The following is a 20,085-nucleotide window of genomic DNA, read 5'->3' as shown; positions in this document are numbered from 1 at the left end:
ATACAACGGTTCCAAACAGAAGATTTTCTAAATATTATAATAATTGCAACCGTTAGATTAAATTTGAACGGCCTGAATTTTGTGGTCAGGAGGATTCCATCATGAGCTCAAGAGAGGATCCTCTTCCGAATCAAACAAAGGGCTGTAAGCTGCACGGGATAAAACTGTGCCTGTGAGGAACGTTACCACCTCGCACGTAAGGTTATCTATCATTTACAAACTGATAATCCTTAATCCTAACTGGTGCGAAATTAGTTCGAAATAATAGGCAACAAATAATCCTGTCAAGTGACACATTTGCCCCCATTCTAATTCCTCTAAAAGACTAAAATGCGCACCTCTGTGGGTAAAATGGTAAATTAAAATAGATGTAACAAATCGTTTGGAAATTCGAACCACTGTGGATGCTGTACAAAAGAACGGTGATCGTCAGCTAATCCAATTCAATAAATTGAAATTAAAATTGTGGATTAAATTTGGAAAATCAGGTATTTATACACAGTCACTGGGAACCGCCATTTTACATCATCATATTCGGAGAGCTCATCTCGTTCTGTAAGTCTCTCCCTCCATCTCTCTCCTTTTCTGTAAGCCTTATCCGTAAATTTTGGTTTTCTTTTTTGGATAAATTTTTTGTTAATTTGTGTTCTTGATAAGTTGTAATTTTGGTTTTTGATTATTTTTTCCCAGTTTTTTCTTTTTCTTTTTGTGGAGGCTGGTGATAATTTTGGATGTGGTAATTAGTAAAAGTTAGTGGTGATTAAGCTTTGGTTAATTTGAAGTTTGAACCTTTCTGCTTTGATGATTGAATATTTTGATGGAAACCCATTTTTTATGTGGTAATTTTGATGATGGGTAATTGGTAATCTCGTAAAATTGAAGTTCTGTTTGGCTCTGTGTTGCTGTAATTGTAATGCTCATGAAAAGTGTGTAAATTCATTTAATGGTCGTGATCACTGGTCACTGATAGCTGAGCTCTCCACAGAGTGCTTCTCTTGTTGCTGTATGCGTTTTGGTGTCTGTGAGAGAGAGAGGTATCACTTGAATCCGATTACGGGTTTTCACTAGAATACACTTGTGATTATGTGTGCTTATTTGGACTTTGATGGATGTGATCAATTTTGTTATATGGCAGGGGTGTATTTACATGAGACGCTGAAAATGAAGGCTGGCAGGATTTTGTTGCTTCTTCTTTGTTTGAATGTGGTTACATTTGGAGTGGTAACGAATCTTCCTCTACCTACTATATTTCCATATACATACAATACACCGATACATATGTTGTTTAAAGATTAATTCCAACTAAATTTTGATTTTCTTTTCTTATTGTCAATGGTTTTGTATTGAACACAGATTGCTGATTCGCCAACATGCCCTGCATCAGATCTTGGAAGTGGGTGCAGTGGTTCTGATGAATGGGAAGGGGAATTTTTCCCTGGCATTCCCAAAATTAAGTATGAGGTAAAGGCTTATGAAACACCACTCTTATCTCGATAGACCTTTTCAATTTTCTATTGTCTAATTCCTAGTAGGATTCTAGAATATTTTCCTCCTACCATATTACTCTTGGCATTCTTAAGATTACCAATTTTTTCAGTTAATTTGATTTGGAAGATCGATTGCATTTGAATATCTTTATTATTTCTGTATTGCCAAAATTTAAGAATTTTTTGTTCTTATTGATTGAGCATAGATTGAGGCAAGAGACACGGGTTTCGGACAACCAATTCGGGTTCATGCTAGGGCGCTCAACCATGGAGGCAATCTATCTCTTACAAAGATTGATGGAAAGATATAGAGAGGGGAAAAAGGATTTACACATGGTCTTTATAGATTTGGAAAAAGCGTATGATAGGGTCCCAAGAGACATTCTTTGGAGGATTTTAGAGAAGAAATGAGTACGAGTAGCATATATCCAAGCTATAAAGGATATGTATGAAGGAGCAAAGACTACCGTAAGAACTCATGAAGGACAAACCGAAAGCTTCCCCATAACTGTAGGATTACATCAAGGCTCATCCTTAAGTCCTTACCTTTTTGCGTTGGTAATGGATGAGTTAATAGGACATATTCAAGATGATATTCTTTGGTGTATGCTTTTCGCAGACGATATAGTGTTGATAGATGAAACTCAAGAAGGGGTAAATGTGAAGCTTAACCTTTGGAGAGAAGTGTTGGAATCTAAAGGTCTTCGCCTAAGCCGATCAAAGACAAAATATATGGAGTGCAATTTCAGTGCAAATGGAGGCCAAAATGAGTTAGGGGTGAGGATCGGAGATCAGGAAATACCAAAGAGCGACTGCTTTCGCTACCTAGGATCTATCTTGCAAAAGAACGGAGAATTAGATGGAGATCTCAACCATAGAATACAAGCTAGATGGATGAAGTGGAAGAGTGCATCCGGCGTGTTGTGTGATCGCCGTATGCCACTGAAGCTCAAGGGAAAATTTTATAGGACGGCAATAAGGCCGGCGATGCCGTATGGCACAGAATGTTGGGCGATGAAGCATCAACACGTACACAAAATGGGTGTAGCGGAGATGAGGATGCTTTGTTGGATGTGTGGGCACACGAGAAAGTATAAGATTAGGAATGAGGATATCCGAGGTAAAGTAGGAGTAGCCGAAATTGTAGGAAAGCTGATAGAAAATCGGTTACGGTGGTTTGGACATGTGCAAAGAAGGCCTATTGATGCTCCAGTTTGAAGATGCGACTACAGGATAGAGGTTCAGGGCCGAAGGGGTAGAGGAAGACTTAGGAAAACTTTGGAAGAGACTCTAAGAAAAGACTTAGAGTACTTGGATCTAACGGAGGACATGACACAGGACCGAGCACTTGGATTCATTTAGCCGACCCCACTCAGTGACTTGGATTTTTCAAGTCTCCAACCGAGAAGTTTTCCTCACTCGAGAAATTAAGGGAACACTACCTCAACCTACATGCTTCACTCACAAAGCTTCAACATACAAGCTTCAACAAAAGAAAAATTCAAAGAACTTAGTAAAGAAGGCTTTGGTGTATTTAACACAATACGTTGAAATGAAGCAAAGCTTATTTATTGATATCTCCGACAAGTTACAAATATGTACATATACATAAGTCAAAATAAACAAACAAGAGAGGGCCTTCACAAAGGTTGCTTAGGAGAAGTCTCAGCAATCGGTAGAGCCCCAGAAAGAGAAGGCACCGAAGGGCGATCACTCGGAGCCTCAGTACTGGACAGAATCCTAGAAGGAAGAGGCATCAAAGGTTGATCATTTGGAGCTTCATTACGCGGTACAGCCCCAGAAGACGAAGGCAATAAATGCATTTCGAACAAACCCACAAACCTCTGATGATCAAGTAAAATCTGACCATCAGATTCCTTCATCTGGTCAAGCTTCCTCTTCATGTTTGTAGTATAGTCATGTGCGAGCCTGTGCAACTGTTTATTCTCATGCTTGAGCCCTCTAATCTCCTGCTTGAGACTCATCACTTCAGCCGTCAATGATTCAACTTGGCGGGTTCGAGCAAATAGGCGTTGGGCCATATTAGACACAGAACCTGCACACTGAACACTGAGAGCCAGAGAATCCTTAACAGCCAACTCATCAGACTGTTTGGAAAGAAGTCTGTTATCTTTGGGAGTGAGAAGGTTCCTGGCCACCACCGCAGCGGTTATATCATTCTTCGTCACAGAATCCCTAACGGTAAGAGGACTAGTAGGGGATAAGAAGGATGGGCACCATATGTTGTCTGGAGAAGGTGCGGTTGCCTCTTCACCAAGATTCAAGTCAAAACGACGGTCGGAAGGGTCAGACATTTTCAAAGGTGTTGAAGAGAGAAGAGGTCGGACAAATCAAGATCTTAGAAGTGCAAGAAGGGAGCTTCTACTGGTGGAGATTTAAGTGTGCTTTGGAACTTAATGCCAGCCTCTATAAAAATCTGCACTCGACGGAGCTTTAGAAATCGAAGAGGCGTCTGCTCAGAAATCGAAGAGGAGTTTGCTTTCTCAAAAGCTGGGCTGCTCAGAGACCACGAGGATCGATCTCAGAGATCGAAGAGGCATTTGCTTTCTCAAAAGCTGGGCTACTCAAAAACCACGAGGGCCGATCTCAAAAATCGAAGAGGCGCTTGCGTTCTCAAAAGCTGGGTTACTCAGAGACCACGAGGGCCGATCTCAGAAATCGAAGAGGCACCTGCTTTCTCAGCCTTGTCAGCACCTGTCACATGCACACTCAGCTTTGCGAAAATTACGGGCAATCTGTCGAAGATTTCTGGTGAAGTAGAAAGCACGTGAATCTTACTATTCAATCATCCACTTTCCACACGCAACATCAGCTCATGGGTACCACAAATAACTTTGCCAAAGATCTCTGACAAAGTTTAGACATGTAAAGCTTGCAGCTCCCACTATATCGCTATGACCAAGAAGGGTAAAAGAATAGCAAAGAAACAACACTAACAAAGTTTAGACACATAAATTTTGAAGGTCTAGCTACCATATTATTACTCACAAGGGTAAAGGAACAGCATCACTGCTGGATAATTGGAAAGTCCCTGTGTCTCAACCTTTGTGCTTCGTGGCAAGGTAGACTAGCAAAAATGCCGAACCTTCACTCACATTCGAGAAAACACTCCCAACAAGATTGCTTGCTCCAAAATCGAAGAAGCACCGCCCTCCGAATCTCGAGAGCCAGACTCCCAACAGGATTACTTTCTCAAAAATCGAAGAGACATTGCTCTCCGAATTTCAAGAGTCAGACTCCCAGTAGGATTGCTTTCTCAAAAATCGAAGAGGCACCATTCTCCGAATCTTGAGAGCCAAATCCCCGACAGGATCGCTTGTTCGAAAACCGAAGAGGCATCGCTTTCTCAACTTTGAGAGCCAGATCTCCTTGGATAAAGCTTGTTTGTAATCTTCACACGCAACATCAGCTTTCCAGATACCACAGACTACTTTTTCAAAGTGCTCAGACAGAGTTAAAACACGTGAAGCTGACAGCTCCCACTACAGTGCTATGACCAAGAAGGGTAAAGGAATAGCATTACTACTTGTTGTTAGGGAGACTCCTACATATGTCAACCTCCATCCTCAACGGACAGGCAGACCTGCAAAAATGCTTAACCCTTCCTCATATCTGAGAGGGTACTCCCAACGAAGCCTCTCGAAATACTCACTTTCTTTCCCCCCGATAATACCTCTGCAAACAAGCTACACCAGAGCAAGAATATCTCATATCATCAGGGTTAAAAGCAAGAGTATCCCATATCATGCTTTTTCCCTGTCTTTTCCTTTGGCCTGGTTCTTACCTGCAAGTTAAGGAGAAAGAGAGCAATCAATCAGCACTTAGAATCAAGCTTCCAGTCAGGAACTGACTATCTGGAACCCTTACCTGATTACTTACCTGGCATTGCTCTCGAGTACTCATCTTCAACATCTTATGCTTCCAAAGAAGATACCACATCTGCCTGAGGAACAGATAGGGCAAGTGAGAAGGATACAAGGAAGCATGTGGAGACAAGCGTAACAGAATACGTGCCGATACTTCCACTACTTTGTCAACAACAAAAGTATCCCATATTAGCAGGGTCGAAAGTACTTTAGATTTGATGGACTTGTTTTGACCCTCAAATTCTTCAGTCGGCCTTATACTCTGGAGGAAACCAAAAAACTCTCTAGCCCAGTTCAAGAATAAGCCTGTGGAAAGTTACTTCTTCAAAAGCAAAAGTATCTCATATCATCTCTTCTCCTTTTCTTCTCTTTATCCTTCATGCTGCATGTAAGATAAGGAGAATGAGAACAGTCAACCGGAACTCGAAATCAAACTTCTGATCTGGGACTGATTGCTTGGAGCTCTGATTGCTTACCTTGTCTGTCACCTCTTTCAGCAGATCCCCTAGCTCGGCGACTTGGGGGACTCCTACTACATGGTTTGTATCGCGCTTGACCAAGCTTGAAACTACAAGTAAGCTTCAAGTGAAATTGATACATTACCTTGTGCATCTCCACCAGTTAAAGATACCACCCCTGGACGGAGGAAGAGTACTTCCAGAGAAGATGTCACATCTACCTATAAGATAGATAAAGCAAGTGAAGACGATACCACACTTCGGTACTTAGAAGTTTCGTGATTACTCAGCGGCTTGGATCTTGCAAGTCCCCAACCGAGGAGCTTCCCTCACTTGGGAACTTAGGGGAGCATTGTTTTTACCATACTTGACCAATCCCGAAACTACCGAGCACCAGTCAACGTTATACCGTCAAGGACCCAGAAGAGTTTCCCTCCAACCAGGAGGCCAATCACAAAGCGACACGTGTTGACATTAGAAGCCAATCATAGCGCGACACGTGTCAACATCGGAAGCCAATCACAACACGACACGTGTCAATGTCAGAACAAGGCTAGAAACTCTCTTCTATAAAATGAGATCATTCTTCCAAAATATTTCCTAATGTCATTTGTACTAAATCATTCACTCGTACCCACTAAAGGAGAGCTTGAACCTATGTACTTGTGTAAACCCTTCACAATTAATGAGAACTCCTCTACTCCGTGGACATAGCTAATCTGGGTGAACCACGTACATCTTGTGTTTGCTCTCCTGTCTCTATCCTTTTACATACTTATCCATACTAATGACTGGAGCAATCTAGCGAAGGTCACAAACTTAATACTTTCTGCTGTACCAAAGTCCTCACTGATTTTGTGCATCAACAATCCTTAAGTCCTTACCTTTTTACATTGGTAATGGATGAGTTAACAGTACATATTTAAGATGTTATTCCTTGGTGTATGCTTTTCGCAGACGATATAGGGTTGATAGATGAAACTCAGGAAGGGGTAAATGCGTAGCTTAACCTTTGGAGAGAAGTGTTAGAATCTAAAGGTCTTCACCTAAGCCGATCAAAGACAGAATATATGGAATACAAGGGGGATGGATGAAGTGGAAGAGTGCATCCGGCGTGTTGTGTGACCGTCGTATGCCACTGAAGCTCAAGGGAAAATTTTATAGGACGGCAATAAGGTCGGCGATGCTGTATGACACAGAATGTTGGGCGGTGAAGCATCAACACTTACACAAAATGGGTGTAGCGAAGATGAGGATGCTTCGTTGGAGGTGTGGGCTCACGAGAAAGGATAAGATTAGGAATGAGTGGGTTGGACATGTGCAAAGAAGGCCTACTGATGCTCCAGTTCGAAGATGTGACTACGGGACAGAGGTTCAGGGCCGAAGGGGTAGAGGAAGACCTAGGAAAACTTTGGAAGAGACCCTAAGAAAGACTTAGAGTACTTGGATCTAACGGAGGACATGACACAAAACCGAGCGTAATGGCGTTCTAGGATTCACATAGCCGACCCCACTTAGTGGGAAAAGGCTCTGTTGTTGTTGTTGTTATTGATTGAAGTAAGATTTCTTTACAGAAATCTTCTTTTTGGATTATCTTTGCCGAAATATATAACCTCATATTGTCCTTCTTTCAAGGCCCCTCTACCAAGAACCCCCTTGCATTCAAGTGGTATAATGCGGACGAGGAGATTCTTGGGAAAAAAAATGAAGGTTGGTTCTTCTGTTTAATAAAATTTGAATTATGAAGCAGTTAATGGTTTGTGACTGAAGTTTCTTCATAACCATAGGAGTGGATGAGGTTTAGTGTTGCATTTTGGCACACATTCCGTGGAACAGGAGGTGACCCATTTGGTGCACCTACAAAGAATTGGCCATGGGAGGATGGAACTAATTCTGTGGCTATGGCAAAGCGAAGAAGTGAGATTTTGACTGTTACTTTTATCCTTTGCATTTGTGATTGATGATTATTGAGCTAACGTAATACATATTCTTGAATAAATGACGATGCAGTGAGAGCCAACTTTCAGTTCATAAACAAGCTTGGAGTTGATAGGTGGTGTTTTCATGACAGGGATATAGCTCCCGTTGGCAAAACCTTGGAGGTGATACACTTTCTAGTTTACTTATATAACTGTTTTAGAATGTGAAAAAAGCAAATTAGGAGATAGGAAATTGCATTGCTCTCTCAAGGAAAGTACAAGATCTTATGAACTTGGAAATTGTTCATTGACCTTGTTTTGCCTGTTGCAGGAATCTAATAAAAACTTGGATGAAGTGGTGGCCCTTGCTAAGGAGCTTCAGGTACTTCTGCATACAGCAGCACGGAATGATATGATAAAATGACATAATACATGAAGGCAATTATTTTCATGCAAATTAAAGTTCAGTTACATTGGTTTCAAGATGTGACATATGCAGTCATACTTAATTCTCCCACTGCAATTTAGGCATGGCTCATCGGTTATCTGACAATTCTTTTTTGGTCACTTTACTCTGGAAAAAGAGACCAATCAATCATACGCAGCCTCCAAAACCCCATGCTAGTCAATGTTTTCTGATAAATTCCTAACAAGGTCAAGTGGAAAATGTAAATACTAAAATGTCCAAGTATTTATGAAATCACATTAAATTCTTTCGTATGCCCTGTAGGGAACCAAAATTCGACCTTTATGGGGCACAGCTCAGCTGTTTTTGCATCCTCGTTACATGCATGGTGGTGCTACCAGGTAATCTTTGGAACAAATAATTAATATACTCTTTCTCTTTGTGTGGACTAATACTCAAAATGCTTTACAGCCCCAAAGTAGGTGTGTGTGCATATGCTGCTGCTCAAGTTAAGAAAGCCATTGAGGTTGGTGTTGGTGCAAGTAATCTCAAATTAATAATCCTAATTGTTTGCATTTATTTATATTCATAGTGTATGTAATTCTTTACACGTTCTGCAGGTTACACATTATTTAGGGGGTGAAAATTATGTTTTCTGGGGTGGCCGTGAGGGTTACCAGAGTCTCTTGAATACTGACATGGGAAGAGAGCTTGATCATCTGGTGAGTTCCATTTGCAGTTATTTCAAAATAAGCTTCCTTTCAGTGATACATTTCAATTTCTCATTTTCTTTTTCCTTTTCTGTCATGTATAAACCCTCCTTTAGCAACTGTAGTTCAAACCTACCAAGGAATACACTGTATTTATGCTACCATATCACTGTAGTGGTATAACCTGTCTGTCGGTTTCATAATGAGGCCTTCATTATTACTTAGCATGATCTTTTGTATGTATATTCACAGGCAAGGTTTCTTGAAGCTGCTGTTGCCTACAAGAAGAAAATTGGATTCAATGGTATACTTGCACTAAATTTATACTAAAGCTTTATACCAGATACTGTTATAACCTCAACTTCTACTTTTATACCAGAGTGACTAGTTTCTCAACATTTCTTTTCAATCTTTATTTGTTATTCTTTTGGTATCCACTACTTTGCTCAGGCGAGCTTATGTTTTTCTTTCCTTTCTGTGCCATTCAGGGACATTGTTGATTGAACCCAAGCCTCAAGAACCTACCAAACACCAGTATGCTACTTGCTTGATTATTAGTAATTTAATATGGTTTTCACACATCTGTTTTCTCATGATTTTGTTAGGTATGACTGGGATGCTGCAACATCAGCAAATTTCCTGCGAAAGTATGGCCTCATAGGTGAATTTTACACATACCCTCTATATTCACGAGTCACTTGACTTTGTTACTATTAGTTTTTGGTTAAGCTCCAAAGTTGGCTATATGAATGAGACGAGTTGTGAAATTTTATACAATACAATAAGTGTTTTTATATTTGGTTTTTGCATTCATGGTGACATGTCATTTTGTAGTCCATTTATTTAAATTCTTTACGTAAAAGTTTTGCTCAATAGTGTGCTAGCCTTCTTTCAATTGAACTGGAAGAGCAGAGATATTGAGAACTATTTTTCAATCATATATAGTTTTCTTACTTTAAAGGAGTTATACTTAACAGCGTCATCCCATTTCTTTTGTAGGAGAATTTAAGCTTAACATTGAGTGCAATCATGCCACACTATCTGGTCACAGGTAAATCACAGCTTGTGCCTTAAGTTCTTCATAAGCAAACGTTCACGTTATATTTCTCCCTCGAGTTGTGTGAGCACATCAGAAAATTTGAAATCCTTCGCCAAATCTGTAATACTTGTGTACTTTGCAGTTGCTATCATGAGCTTGAAACTGCAAGACTCAATGGTCTACTAGGAAACGTTGATGCAAACACTGGAGATCCTCAGACTGGTAGGATTATTGTAATACTTCAAATCTTTTTGTAACCGAAACTATATGTGAATGAAAGTTGTAATACGGTGATTTTGTCACTGTCGCAGGGTGGGATACAGATCAGTTTCTCACAGATATTGCAGAGGCGACTCTGGTTATGCACGGTGTAGTAAAGAATGTATGTCACAAATGACATCAATTTCGGCTTCTTGTTTTAAGTTTTAAAAACTTGTGATTGGTCGGGCATCCAATTTCATGAGCTTATCTATATCTGTTCTCTCTTTATCTCAGGGAGGAATAGCACCAGGAGGATTCAACTTTGATGCAAAATTGTCAGTTCCTTATATTGCCTTTCCATTTTATTGTGAATGCATATATTGTGATATTTTTATGCAAATAATGCTAGGGAGACCAAATTTTTAAACCAAATTCGCAAACCAAGTAATAATCCAATCATCAACCACCACACCATTTGGTTTAAAAATTTGGTCTCCCTAGCATTATCCTTTTTATGCTGGTAGATTAGTTTTCTTATATTGTTTCTTTTTTCCTTTTTATTAAACAATATTTAGACGGAGGGAAAGCACAGATGTTGAGGATTTGTTCATTGCTCATATCAGCGGAATGGATACCCTGGCCCGTGGCCTCCGTAATGTTGCGAAGCTGATTGAGGTAGTGCACCGCGCTTGACTTCGTCTTTCTCAATGAATTATGATTTTGTTTTTCTGCTTGCTAATCATGATACCATGTCTCTTCATTTTTTAATTACAAAGGATGGTTCTCTGCCTGAGCTTGTTCGCAAACGATATGAAAGTTTCGATACAGAAATTGGGGCACTTATAGAGGTAACCACTTTCGAACACTATGTCTAGTTTTGTAGGTTTAAATGGCCTAGATGGCTAATGCATGGTAATGCACCTTCAACAGGCCGGTAAGGCTGATTTTGAGTATCTTGAGAAGAAGGCCATAGGATGGGGTGAACCGAGAGTTCCTTCTTCCAAGCAGGTAATACTTGGCTTAGAAATATTCATTTGAGCTCCTAGCATCAAATATCCAAACAATCACAGAAAATTTGCTTCAATACTGGCACTGCAGATGCATGTATAATAGAAATAATCGAAACAAAAGAGTTGACGCCTTAGGATATATATTAAGAAATATGTCTAAAATCATATTGCTCTTATTATGTCTGTATCATGATCTCTGCATTCTGGGTGACCATACATATTTCTAAAACCAGTGATGAAAATCTAAATAGGCGATGGAAGATCTGAGAAGTGTGAAAAAGATAAAAGAAAAAAAAATGTCTAAAATGAAATTGCTCTTATTATGTCTGCTGTCTCCTGAAGTTGTCTCAGTATTTCAGCTTCCTTGAGAAACGATAGAGAAAAAAAATAAAATTCATTTTTGGACGAATAAAAGGATTCGTAGCACATGTAAAGCTTGCTACTAGTTATGAGGAGAACATGAAAATCTGGATGATAACATACTCTCGGTGCAATCCTAGTAATTCATTATTTTTGTTTAAGATACGTTGTAATATCAGGTTGTGGGGTTTGTTTCAGGAACTTGCGGAGATGCTTTTCCAGTCGGTATTGTAAGCATGCAAAGTAGGATAACGAGTTTTTCGTTTGGTACAAATAATTGATGTAGTAATATTTACCAATAAAGTACAGTGTTTCCTTTGTTCTTGGAGAGTATACAAGTACCCAGTTGATCTAGATTCTTCTAACCATGTAGAGTTACATATTACCTATATGGGATGGTCTGGAATGCTTATCCTACCTAGTCTACGACAGCGTTTACGCAGCTTTTGAGCCATGATTTGGTATATTGCTGTTGAGGTTTCCTTTTTAAATTTGAACAATATATGTAGTGCATGAAATGGAGCATGATTTGCCTTTCAAATTTCAATTCAGGGGCAAATGTATGCAGTTTGATGATCTTAGCTAGCACATGCCTAAAGCCCTTAAGAAATTTCATGGTATTAGAGCAGGTTGCCTCACGTGTGAAGTCTAACGGTCACACTCACTCCACGTCACTCTTTTGTGTTGTTCACGTGTTAGGCTTGAAAATTCGCCACACGTGAGGTGGCGTGTTAAGAATGAACCTCACATTGATGAGAAGAGGGACATTGCATGTGTTTATAAGTAGTTGGGCTACTCTTCGTATTGTCTATTTATTTTATGATGAAATCTCAACTTTCTTCAATACAATTCATTTAAGAATCGGTCGTTCCCAAACTCCTAGGTCTTATTGTTGCTTTCCTTAAAAGAAACTCCAAAATCTTGTAAGAAGCTAAACAAAACCCGAAGTCATTCATCCACTCACGTATAGTATTTTCTTGAAATATTATTTTGCCTACTTGTTTTGGCCAGAATAATTTCATAACTGTTTTGGATGATAAATTATAAACACAATTAGTTTTGGTCTCATACACGTTCATGTTTAATAATGTAGTTTCTGTTTAATCTGCTCAATTTGATGACTATAAATACGTAGTTGTGTGAGAAACTAAAAAATGCATGTGAAAATCATCCCTCTTTTGAATTTGCCTTACTTTTTGCAAGAATGATGATTGATGAAAGACATGAAATTAAATTATTAATGGTGTCCCTTATGACATGAAATCAAACTTTATTAAGAATAATGATCAAGAACTTATATTGAAGATATAGGACAAGCATGTCAAACTAGGACCTCAAATCAAACCTTACTATACGCTAAAAAAACATCACTACTCAACAATTACAAATTCATAGAAATAGAATATAATTCCTCAACATAGAGGACCTATATACAACTAGGCCTGGCAATTCTTGACACGACCCGATAATCTGACACGACACGACACGAAATTAACAGGTGTTCGAATCGACACGATAACGAAACGGGTCGTTATCGGGTAACCCAATAAGCACCTGTTAAGATAACGGGTTGTTTCGGGTATACACGTGGGTAACACGATACACGATAAGCAGAATATTAATTTAATAATTTTATAACCCTAAAAAATTACTATAATTATTATATATATTAATTTAACAATTTTATGCCCCTAAAAACTATAATAATTATATATATATATATATATATATATATTAAATTAACTATAATAATTATAATAATTATATATACTACAATAATTATACCCCCAAAATATTAACTATAATAGTTATATTTATATATATATATATATATACATATATATTAAACTTTAAATTAAATTTTATACCCCTAAAAACTATAATAATTATACATACAAAATAAATAGATTTAAATCTACTTAATAAATAAATATATATATATATATATATACACACACACACACCATTGAACTTCATGGGATACAAATTATACGAAACTAATTTCAACGATCCAACCGTCAAACTTGTTTGTATATGCTTCGAGATCGCATCAGCAAAAAATTACAAAAACAAACATTCACAGATCAAGTAACGAAACAAAACTTTTAGACGGTTATAAACGAAAAATCACGATTTAATGGTTATTTTAACTCCGATTTTGATGATTTTTTACAGCTACACTCCTTGACCCTATATGAATACAATGAATGAATTCGATCTTCAATTTAAAATATTTACACTAGTGGATACCACAAAATCTTATGTTATACTTGATGAAAGTAGGAATAAACTCTTAAGTGTTAGTGAATCTATTGTTTTGATGGGATACGCATTCTACGAAACACGTTTCAACGATCCAACCGTCAAACATGTTTGTATATACTTTGAGATTGCATACACCAAAAATTACAAAAAACAAACATTCAGATATCAAATAACGAGACAAAACTTTTTGACGGTTATAAACGAAAATCACGATTTAACGGTAATTTTAACTCCAATTTTGATAATTTTTTTACAGCTACACTCCTTGACCCTATATGAATACAATGAATGAATTCGATCTTCAATTTAAAATATTTACACTAATGTTATATTTAATGAAAATATGAATAAACTCTTAAATGTTAGTGAATTTATTGTTTTGATGAGATACGCATTTTACGAAACTAGTTTCAACGATACAACCGTCAAACTTGTTTGTATATGCTTCGAGATCGCATACGCCAAAAATTGCAAAAAAACAAACATTCAAAAATCAAGTAACGGGACAAAACTTTTTTACGGTTATAAACGAAAATCACGATTTAACGGCTATTTTAACTCCAATTTTGATAATTTTTTTACAGCTACACTCCTTGACCCTGTATGAATACAATGAATGAATTCGATCTTCAATTTAAAATATTTACACTAATGTTATATTTAATGAAAATATGAATAAACTCTTAAATGTTAGTGAATTTATTGTTTTGATGAGTTACGCATTTTACTAAACTAGTTTCAACGATACAACCGTCAAACTTGTTTGTATATGCTTCGAGATCGCATACGCCAAAAATTGCAAAAAAAACAAACATTCAGAAATCAAGTAACGGGACAAAACTTTTCGACGGTTATAAACGAAAAATCACGATTTAACGGTTATTTTAACTCCGATTTTGATGATTTCTTACATCTACACTCCTTGACCCTATATGAATACAATGAACGAATTCGATCTTCAATTTAAAATATTTACACTGGTTATACTTGATGAAATTATGAATAAACTCTTAAGTGTTAGTGAATTTATTGTTTTGATGGGATACGCATTCTACGAAACTAGTTTCAACGATCCAACCGTCAAACATGTTTGTATATACTTCGAGATCGCATACGCCAAAAATTGCAAAAAACAAACATTCAGAGATAGAGTAACAGGACAAAACTTTTGACGGTTATAAACGAAAAATCACGATTTAACGGTTATTTTAACTCCGATTTTGATAATTTTTTACAGCTACACTCCTTGACCCTATATGAATACAATGAATGAATTCGATCTTCAATTTAAAATATTTACACTAGTGAATACCACAAAATCTTTTGTTATACTAGAAGAAAGTATGAATAAAATCTTTAAATGTTAGTGAATCTATTGTTTTGATGGGATACACATTCTACAAAACTAGTTTCAACGATTCAACCGTCAAACATGTTTGTATATACTTTGAGATTGTATATGCTAAAAATTGCAAAAAACAAACATTCAGAGATCAAGTAACGAGACAAAACTTTTCGACGGTTATAAACGAAAAATCATGATTTAACGGTTATTTTAACTCCGATTTTGATTATTTTTTACAGCTACACTCCTTGACCCTATATGAATACAATGAATGAATTCGATCTTCAATTTAAAATATTTACACTAGTGGATACCATAAAATCTTATGTTATACTTAATGAAAATATTAATAAACTCTTAAGTGTTAGTGAATCTATTGTTTTGATGGGAACGCATTCTATGAAACTAGTTTCAACGATCCAACCGTCAAACATGTTTGTATATACTTCGACATCGCATACGCCAAAAATTGCAAAAAACAAACATTCAGAGATAGAGTAACATGACAACTTTTTGACGGTTATAAACGAAAAATCACGATTTAACGGTTATTTTAACTCCGATTTTGATAACCTTTTACAGCTACACTCCTTGACCCTATATGAATACAATGAATGAATTCGATCTTCAATTTAAAATATTTACACTAGTGGATACCACAAAATCTTATGTTATACTTGAAGAAAGTATGAATAAAATCTTTAAATGTTAGTGAATCTATTGTTTTGATGGGATACGCATTCTACGAAACTAATTTCCACGATCTAACCGTCAAACATGTTTGTATATACTTCGAGATTGCATATGCCAAAAATTGCAAAAAACAAACATTCAGAGATCAAGTAACGAGACAAAACTTTTCGACGGTTATAAATGAAAAATCACGATTTAATGATTATTTTAACTCCGATTTTGATGATTTTTTACAGCTACACTCCTTGACCCTATATAAATACAGTGAATGAATTCGATCTTCAATTTAAAATATTTACACTAGTGGATACCACAAAATCTTATGTTATACTTGATGAAAGTATGAATAAAATCTTTAAATGTTAGTGAATCTATTGTTTTGATGGGATACACATTCTACGAAACTAGTTTCAACGATCCAACCGTCAAACATGTTTGTATATACTTCGAGATTGCATATGCCAAAAATTGCAAAAAACAAACATTCAAAGATCAAGTAACGAGACAAAACTTTTCGACGGTTATAAAAGAAAAATCACGATTTAACGGTTATTTTAACTCCGATTTTGATGATTTTTTACAGCTACACTCCTTGACCCTATATGAATACAATGAATGAATTCGATCTTTAATTTAAAATATTTACACTAGTGGATACCACAAAATCTTATGTTATACTTAATGAAAGTAAGAATAAACTCTTAAGTGTTAGTGAATTTATTGTTTTGATGAGATACGCATTCTACGAAACTAGTTTCAACGATCTAACCGTCATACTTGTTTGTATATGCTTCGAGATCGCATACGCCAAAAATTTCAAAAAACAAACATTTAAAGATTAAGTAACGGGACAAAACTTTTCGATGGTTATAAACGAAAAATCACAATTTAACGGTTATTTTAACTCCGATTTTGATGATTTTTTACAACTACACTCCTTGACCCTATATGAATACAATGAATGAATTCGATATTCAATTTAAAATATTTACACTAGTGGATACCACAAAATCTTATGTTATACTTAATGAAAGTACGAATAAACACTCTGGTGGGTCACCTTCATTAAGTTTTGAGTTCCATTGGTAAGGTTTAAACTTTTGAGAAATGTTTCACAACCTTGAAAACAAAAACGCTTTCATTTTGCATATCCTTGCACATTTAATATCTGTAATAGATTAGTAGTGTATGAATGTATTTTTTATGAGACTCTTATTTTCGAGTGTAGATATAGTACTTAAACGACAAATGTGTTTTAATGTTTTGAAGTATTATTTATGTGATAATGTGTGGTATGTGCAAATTTAAGAAAAAAAAAATATTTTTCTTAACGGGTCATAACGGGTTGGGTCACTTTACCCGTTGGGTAAAGTGACCCGACCTGTTAAGGACCTGTTAAGATAACAGGTGTGACACGATACAACCCGTTACGATAACAGGTGTTACACGAAAACGACACGAACACGAGTGACACGACCCGTTTGCCAGGCCTATATACAACCAAGAAGGACAGTAATGCTCACATAAGGTCCTCACTGTGAAAACCTGTGAGGATCTCTTTTATATAAATCATTAGATTAATCTAACGATAGCTAGGTTCATTGCTTTTTTTAGGAAGAGGTGGTTTTAGTCTCACAATGAGTCAGTAATATTGTGGTTCAAACTCACATTTGATAAGAATCGACCTAAGACCTTACTTACAAGTGAAGAGAAATATCATTAGACCGTAATACGAAGTGACTTATTACTTTAAATACTCCATGTTACACCTAAACAAAATATCAATTGATTAAAAAAAAAATTAAAAAAAAAGAAGAAGATAAAAACAGAGGAGGAGGTTTCACATATCCCTCCATCTACAAAGCCCAGTCGTCTTCGTCGTGTATCTCAACAAAATACAATTTGAATGAACCAGAGCAGAGAAGGCGAACAATCCAATTACATAAAACCCTAATAACTTTACAAACCAATTCCACAAATTCCAGCCAATCCAATTCCACAAAGTCAACAATTTTCAAATCCGTGTAATCCAATTCCACAAGATTGAGATTTGGGATTCCTGGGTTTTGGAAATTGCTTCAACAATTCAAGAATTCAAATTTTCGGACGAAGACGATGGAAAATCCCAATCGGCCCTTATTTTTAGTAGGCAAAAAAAAAAAAAAAAAAAGAAAAAGAAAACCTGAGGTGGAGAAAGGATTGTTGAGTGGAAGGGATCGACGTTCATTTTTGTTAATTGGTTCCGTGCCGACAATTTGTTTAGGTACAACATGGCTTATTATAGATAATAAGCTTAGCTACCGTTAGATTAATCTAACATCTCAAATGAAAGAGGTCGTCGCATATTCTCAAAATCGTCGGTAAAAACAATGTACCAGTACCCCTAGCAAACAAAGTGTCCCTTAAATGAGAACTTTATACATACATATGTTATGCATAGAGGAAGCTATAGTTACATATGAGGTGGGACAGGTGCAGTACTATTGCCTTTGCTTCTCAACCGCTCAGTTCGGTTGTGTTTTATCCCTCTCAAAACAAGTTAATAAACATCACCACAAGAAGCAGAGAGAGAGAGAGAGAGAGAGAGAGAGAGAGAGAGAGAGAGAGAGAGAAACAAGATGCAGCAGCTCAAACTACCACTGCAACTATGCTTAACAACCTGCATAATACTACAGCTCCTGACTTGCTCAAACTCGAACCCAACACCGTCGCCATGGCCACTGCAATTCCATGCACTTCTATTCATGAACTTGACCACAACACACCTCCAGCTCAGCGAGCTCTGGTACGACTGGCCGAGAGGTAGGAACGTCAACATATTTCAGAAGCAGCTGGGTGAGGTTTTGTACGACATAGAGTGGAACAACGGCACATCGTTTTACTACTCCGTCGGTGACAACGGAAGTTGTGAGGTTATGGGGTTTGAAGTCGGCATTCCAAGGCCTGATTTTCTTGACGGAGCAGAGTATCTTGGGACGGAAGTCACAGATGGGTTTCTATGCAATGTGTGGGAGAAGGTGGATTTTATTTGGTACTATGAGGATGTTTACACTAAGAGGCCAGTTCGTTGGGATTTCTATGATGGTATGTATGCCATTCTTCTTAATTCCCTAGCAATTATATTTTGGGAGTTCGAAATCAACGGTTATATCGATTAAATTGCTTTAACTTTTGAAAAAAAATATATTTTATCTTGTTTGACAGTTTGATTTGTTATGTTATTAGACTGTTAGTATGAAGTATTGATTTTAATGCAACTTTTTAGATTACAAATTAACTAACCTGACTCAAATAAATAGTCATCAATATGTTTTTTTTTTTTTTTGGATAGAATAGTCATCAATATGTTACTGCTGATGATTTGTATGATTATTTTGTAGGAATATCTTCTCAGGTAATGACATTTGAGGTTGGTGCAGTGTTACCAGATACAGTCACTCAAGCACCTGCATACTGCTTCAACCAAGACAAAGATGCATAGACCTTAGACAGTAAATTACGAGGTGGGCATCAAGTTGCCCGAGCCACGGTTTGGTTCGGTTCGGATCCGGCTTTAATTTTTGTAAATCATTATATATAGAGGAAAATGCTAGGAATGTCAAATTTTTAGATTATTTTTTGTAGTTCATATAATGTGGTGGTTCATGGTTGGAGTATTCCTTCTTTAGATCATTAAAAAGGGAGTCCAATCATCAACGGGCACATCACGTGGTCTACAAAAAATGATTTAAAAATTTGGTCTCTCTAGTATCTCGCTATATAAATGTGTGTGTTTATTTGTATATTTTTATACTTTATGTGTAGATCAGTAAACGTGTAGTCCATGCATTGGCTAATAATTAGATAAGAATGTTAAATAAAGTTATGTAACTTTGGATTGTAACTACTTTGAAGTCTGAAGGTATCAAATGTATTATATTTGATATCTTGCTCTTACTACTAGAAGCTCTTCCTATTTTCTTATGGGAGATACAAGAGTGAAACAATCAATGAGGTTAGATTTTAATTTTAATTTTTGTGAAATTGGTAAATTCATTGCTAGGGCTAACGCCAATTGAGTACAAGGAAAGTCGAAAACAAGTGGCTAACAGAGAGCATAACATAATACAGACAACAACTGGATTGTTGAGGGGATAAAAAGACCTAGGGCTGGTTTGGTATTGCTGTTCTTTGAAAAAAAAGCTGCTTCTGCTGTGCTGTGAGAATAAGCGGCTGTGAAATAAAGCTGTTGAGTGTTTGGTAAATTTTTTTGTAAAAATGCTTTTGAAAAAAAAGGCAGTATTATAGTGTTTGTTAAACTTTTAT

General features: G+C 36.7%; 2 protein-coding genes across 6 annotated transcripts; both read left to right on the top strand.

The window, feature by feature from the left end:
• The first annotated feature begins 397 nt into the window (after positions 1 to 397).
• LOC126597783 (xylose isomerase-like) lies at positions 398 to 11,931 on the top strand. 5 transcript variants are annotated; one of them, XM_050264618.1, is made up of 21 exons: positions 398 to 555; positions 1,136 to 1,221; positions 1,354 to 1,462; positions 7,468 to 7,542; positions 7,620 to 7,749; positions 7,843 to 7,934; positions 8,083 to 8,133; positions 8,482 to 8,558; positions 8,629 to 8,683; positions 8,778 to 8,879; positions 9,120 to 9,171; positions 9,356 to 9,401; positions 9,473 to 9,528; positions 9,867 to 9,918; positions 10,049 to 10,128; positions 10,218 to 10,288; positions 10,402 to 10,442; positions 10,683 to 10,782; positions 10,884 to 10,955; positions 11,038 to 11,115; positions 11,676 to 11,931. In XM_050264618.1, exons 3-21 carry the CDS (start codon positions 1,412 to 1,414, stop codon positions 11,709 to 11,711), a joined length of 1,317 nt encoding a protein of 438 aa, XP_050120575.1. In that variant the 5' UTR covers positions 398 to 555; positions 1,136 to 1,221; positions 1,354 to 1,411; the 3' UTR covers positions 11,712 to 11,931. The 5 variants fall into 5 exon arrangements, with proteins under 5 accessions (XP_050120575.1, XP_050120577.1, XP_050120573.1 ...); XM_050264620.1 differs by lacking the exon at positions 9,356 to 9,401 and having other exon boundaries at positions 9,473 to 9,514; XM_050264616.1 differs by having other exon boundaries at positions 9,356 to 9,514.
• Positions 11,932 to 18,240: 6,309 nt separating this feature from the next.
• On the top strand, positions 18,241 to 19,703 carry LOC126597787 (uncharacterized protein At4g14100-like). The gene is made up of 2 exons (XM_050264623.1): positions 18,241 to 18,864; positions 19,161 to 19,703. Exons 1-2 carry the CDS (start codon positions 18,399 to 18,401, stop codon positions 19,259 to 19,261), a joined length of 567 nt encoding a protein of 188 aa, XP_050120580.1. The 5' UTR covers positions 18,241 to 18,398; the 3' UTR covers positions 19,262 to 19,703.
• Positions 19,704 to 20,085: the final 382 nt, after the last annotated feature.

This window comes from Malus sylvestris, chromosome 13 (assembly GCF_916048215.2).
Source record: "Malus sylvestris chromosome 13, drMalSylv7.2, whole genome shotgun sequence".
In the NCBI taxonomy this organism is placed as follows: domain Eukaryota; kingdom Viridiplantae; phylum Streptophyta; class Magnoliopsida; order Rosales; family Rosaceae; genus Malus; species Malus sylvestris.
The sequence above is the reverse complement of the archived record's forward strand: the minus strand, read 5'-3'. Positions and strand labels throughout refer to the sequence as shown.

Excerpts from the sequence above, each read along its gene's own strand:
- LOC126597787 (XM_050264623.1), top strand. The coding sequence starts at position 18,399 with ATGCAGCAGCTCAAACTACCACTGCAACTATGCTTAACAACCTGCATA. Across the intron at positions 18,865-19,160 it reads TCGTTGGGATTTCTATGATG|GAATATCTTCTCAGGTAATG; the intron begins GTATGTATGCCA and ends ATTATTTTGTAG.
- LOC126597783 (XM_050264616.1), top strand. The coding sequence starts at position 1,412 with ATGAATGGGAAGGGGAATTTTTCCCTGGCATTCCCAAAATTAAGTATG. Across the intron at positions 1,463-7,467 it reads TCCCAAAATTAAGTATGAGG|GCCCCTCTACCAAGAACCCC; the intron begins TAAAGGCTTATG and ends CCTTCTTTCAAG. Across the intron at positions 8,880-9,119 it reads GAAGAGAGCTTGATCATCTG|GCAAGGTTTCTTGAAGCTGC; the intron begins GTGAGTTCCATT and ends GTATATTCACAG.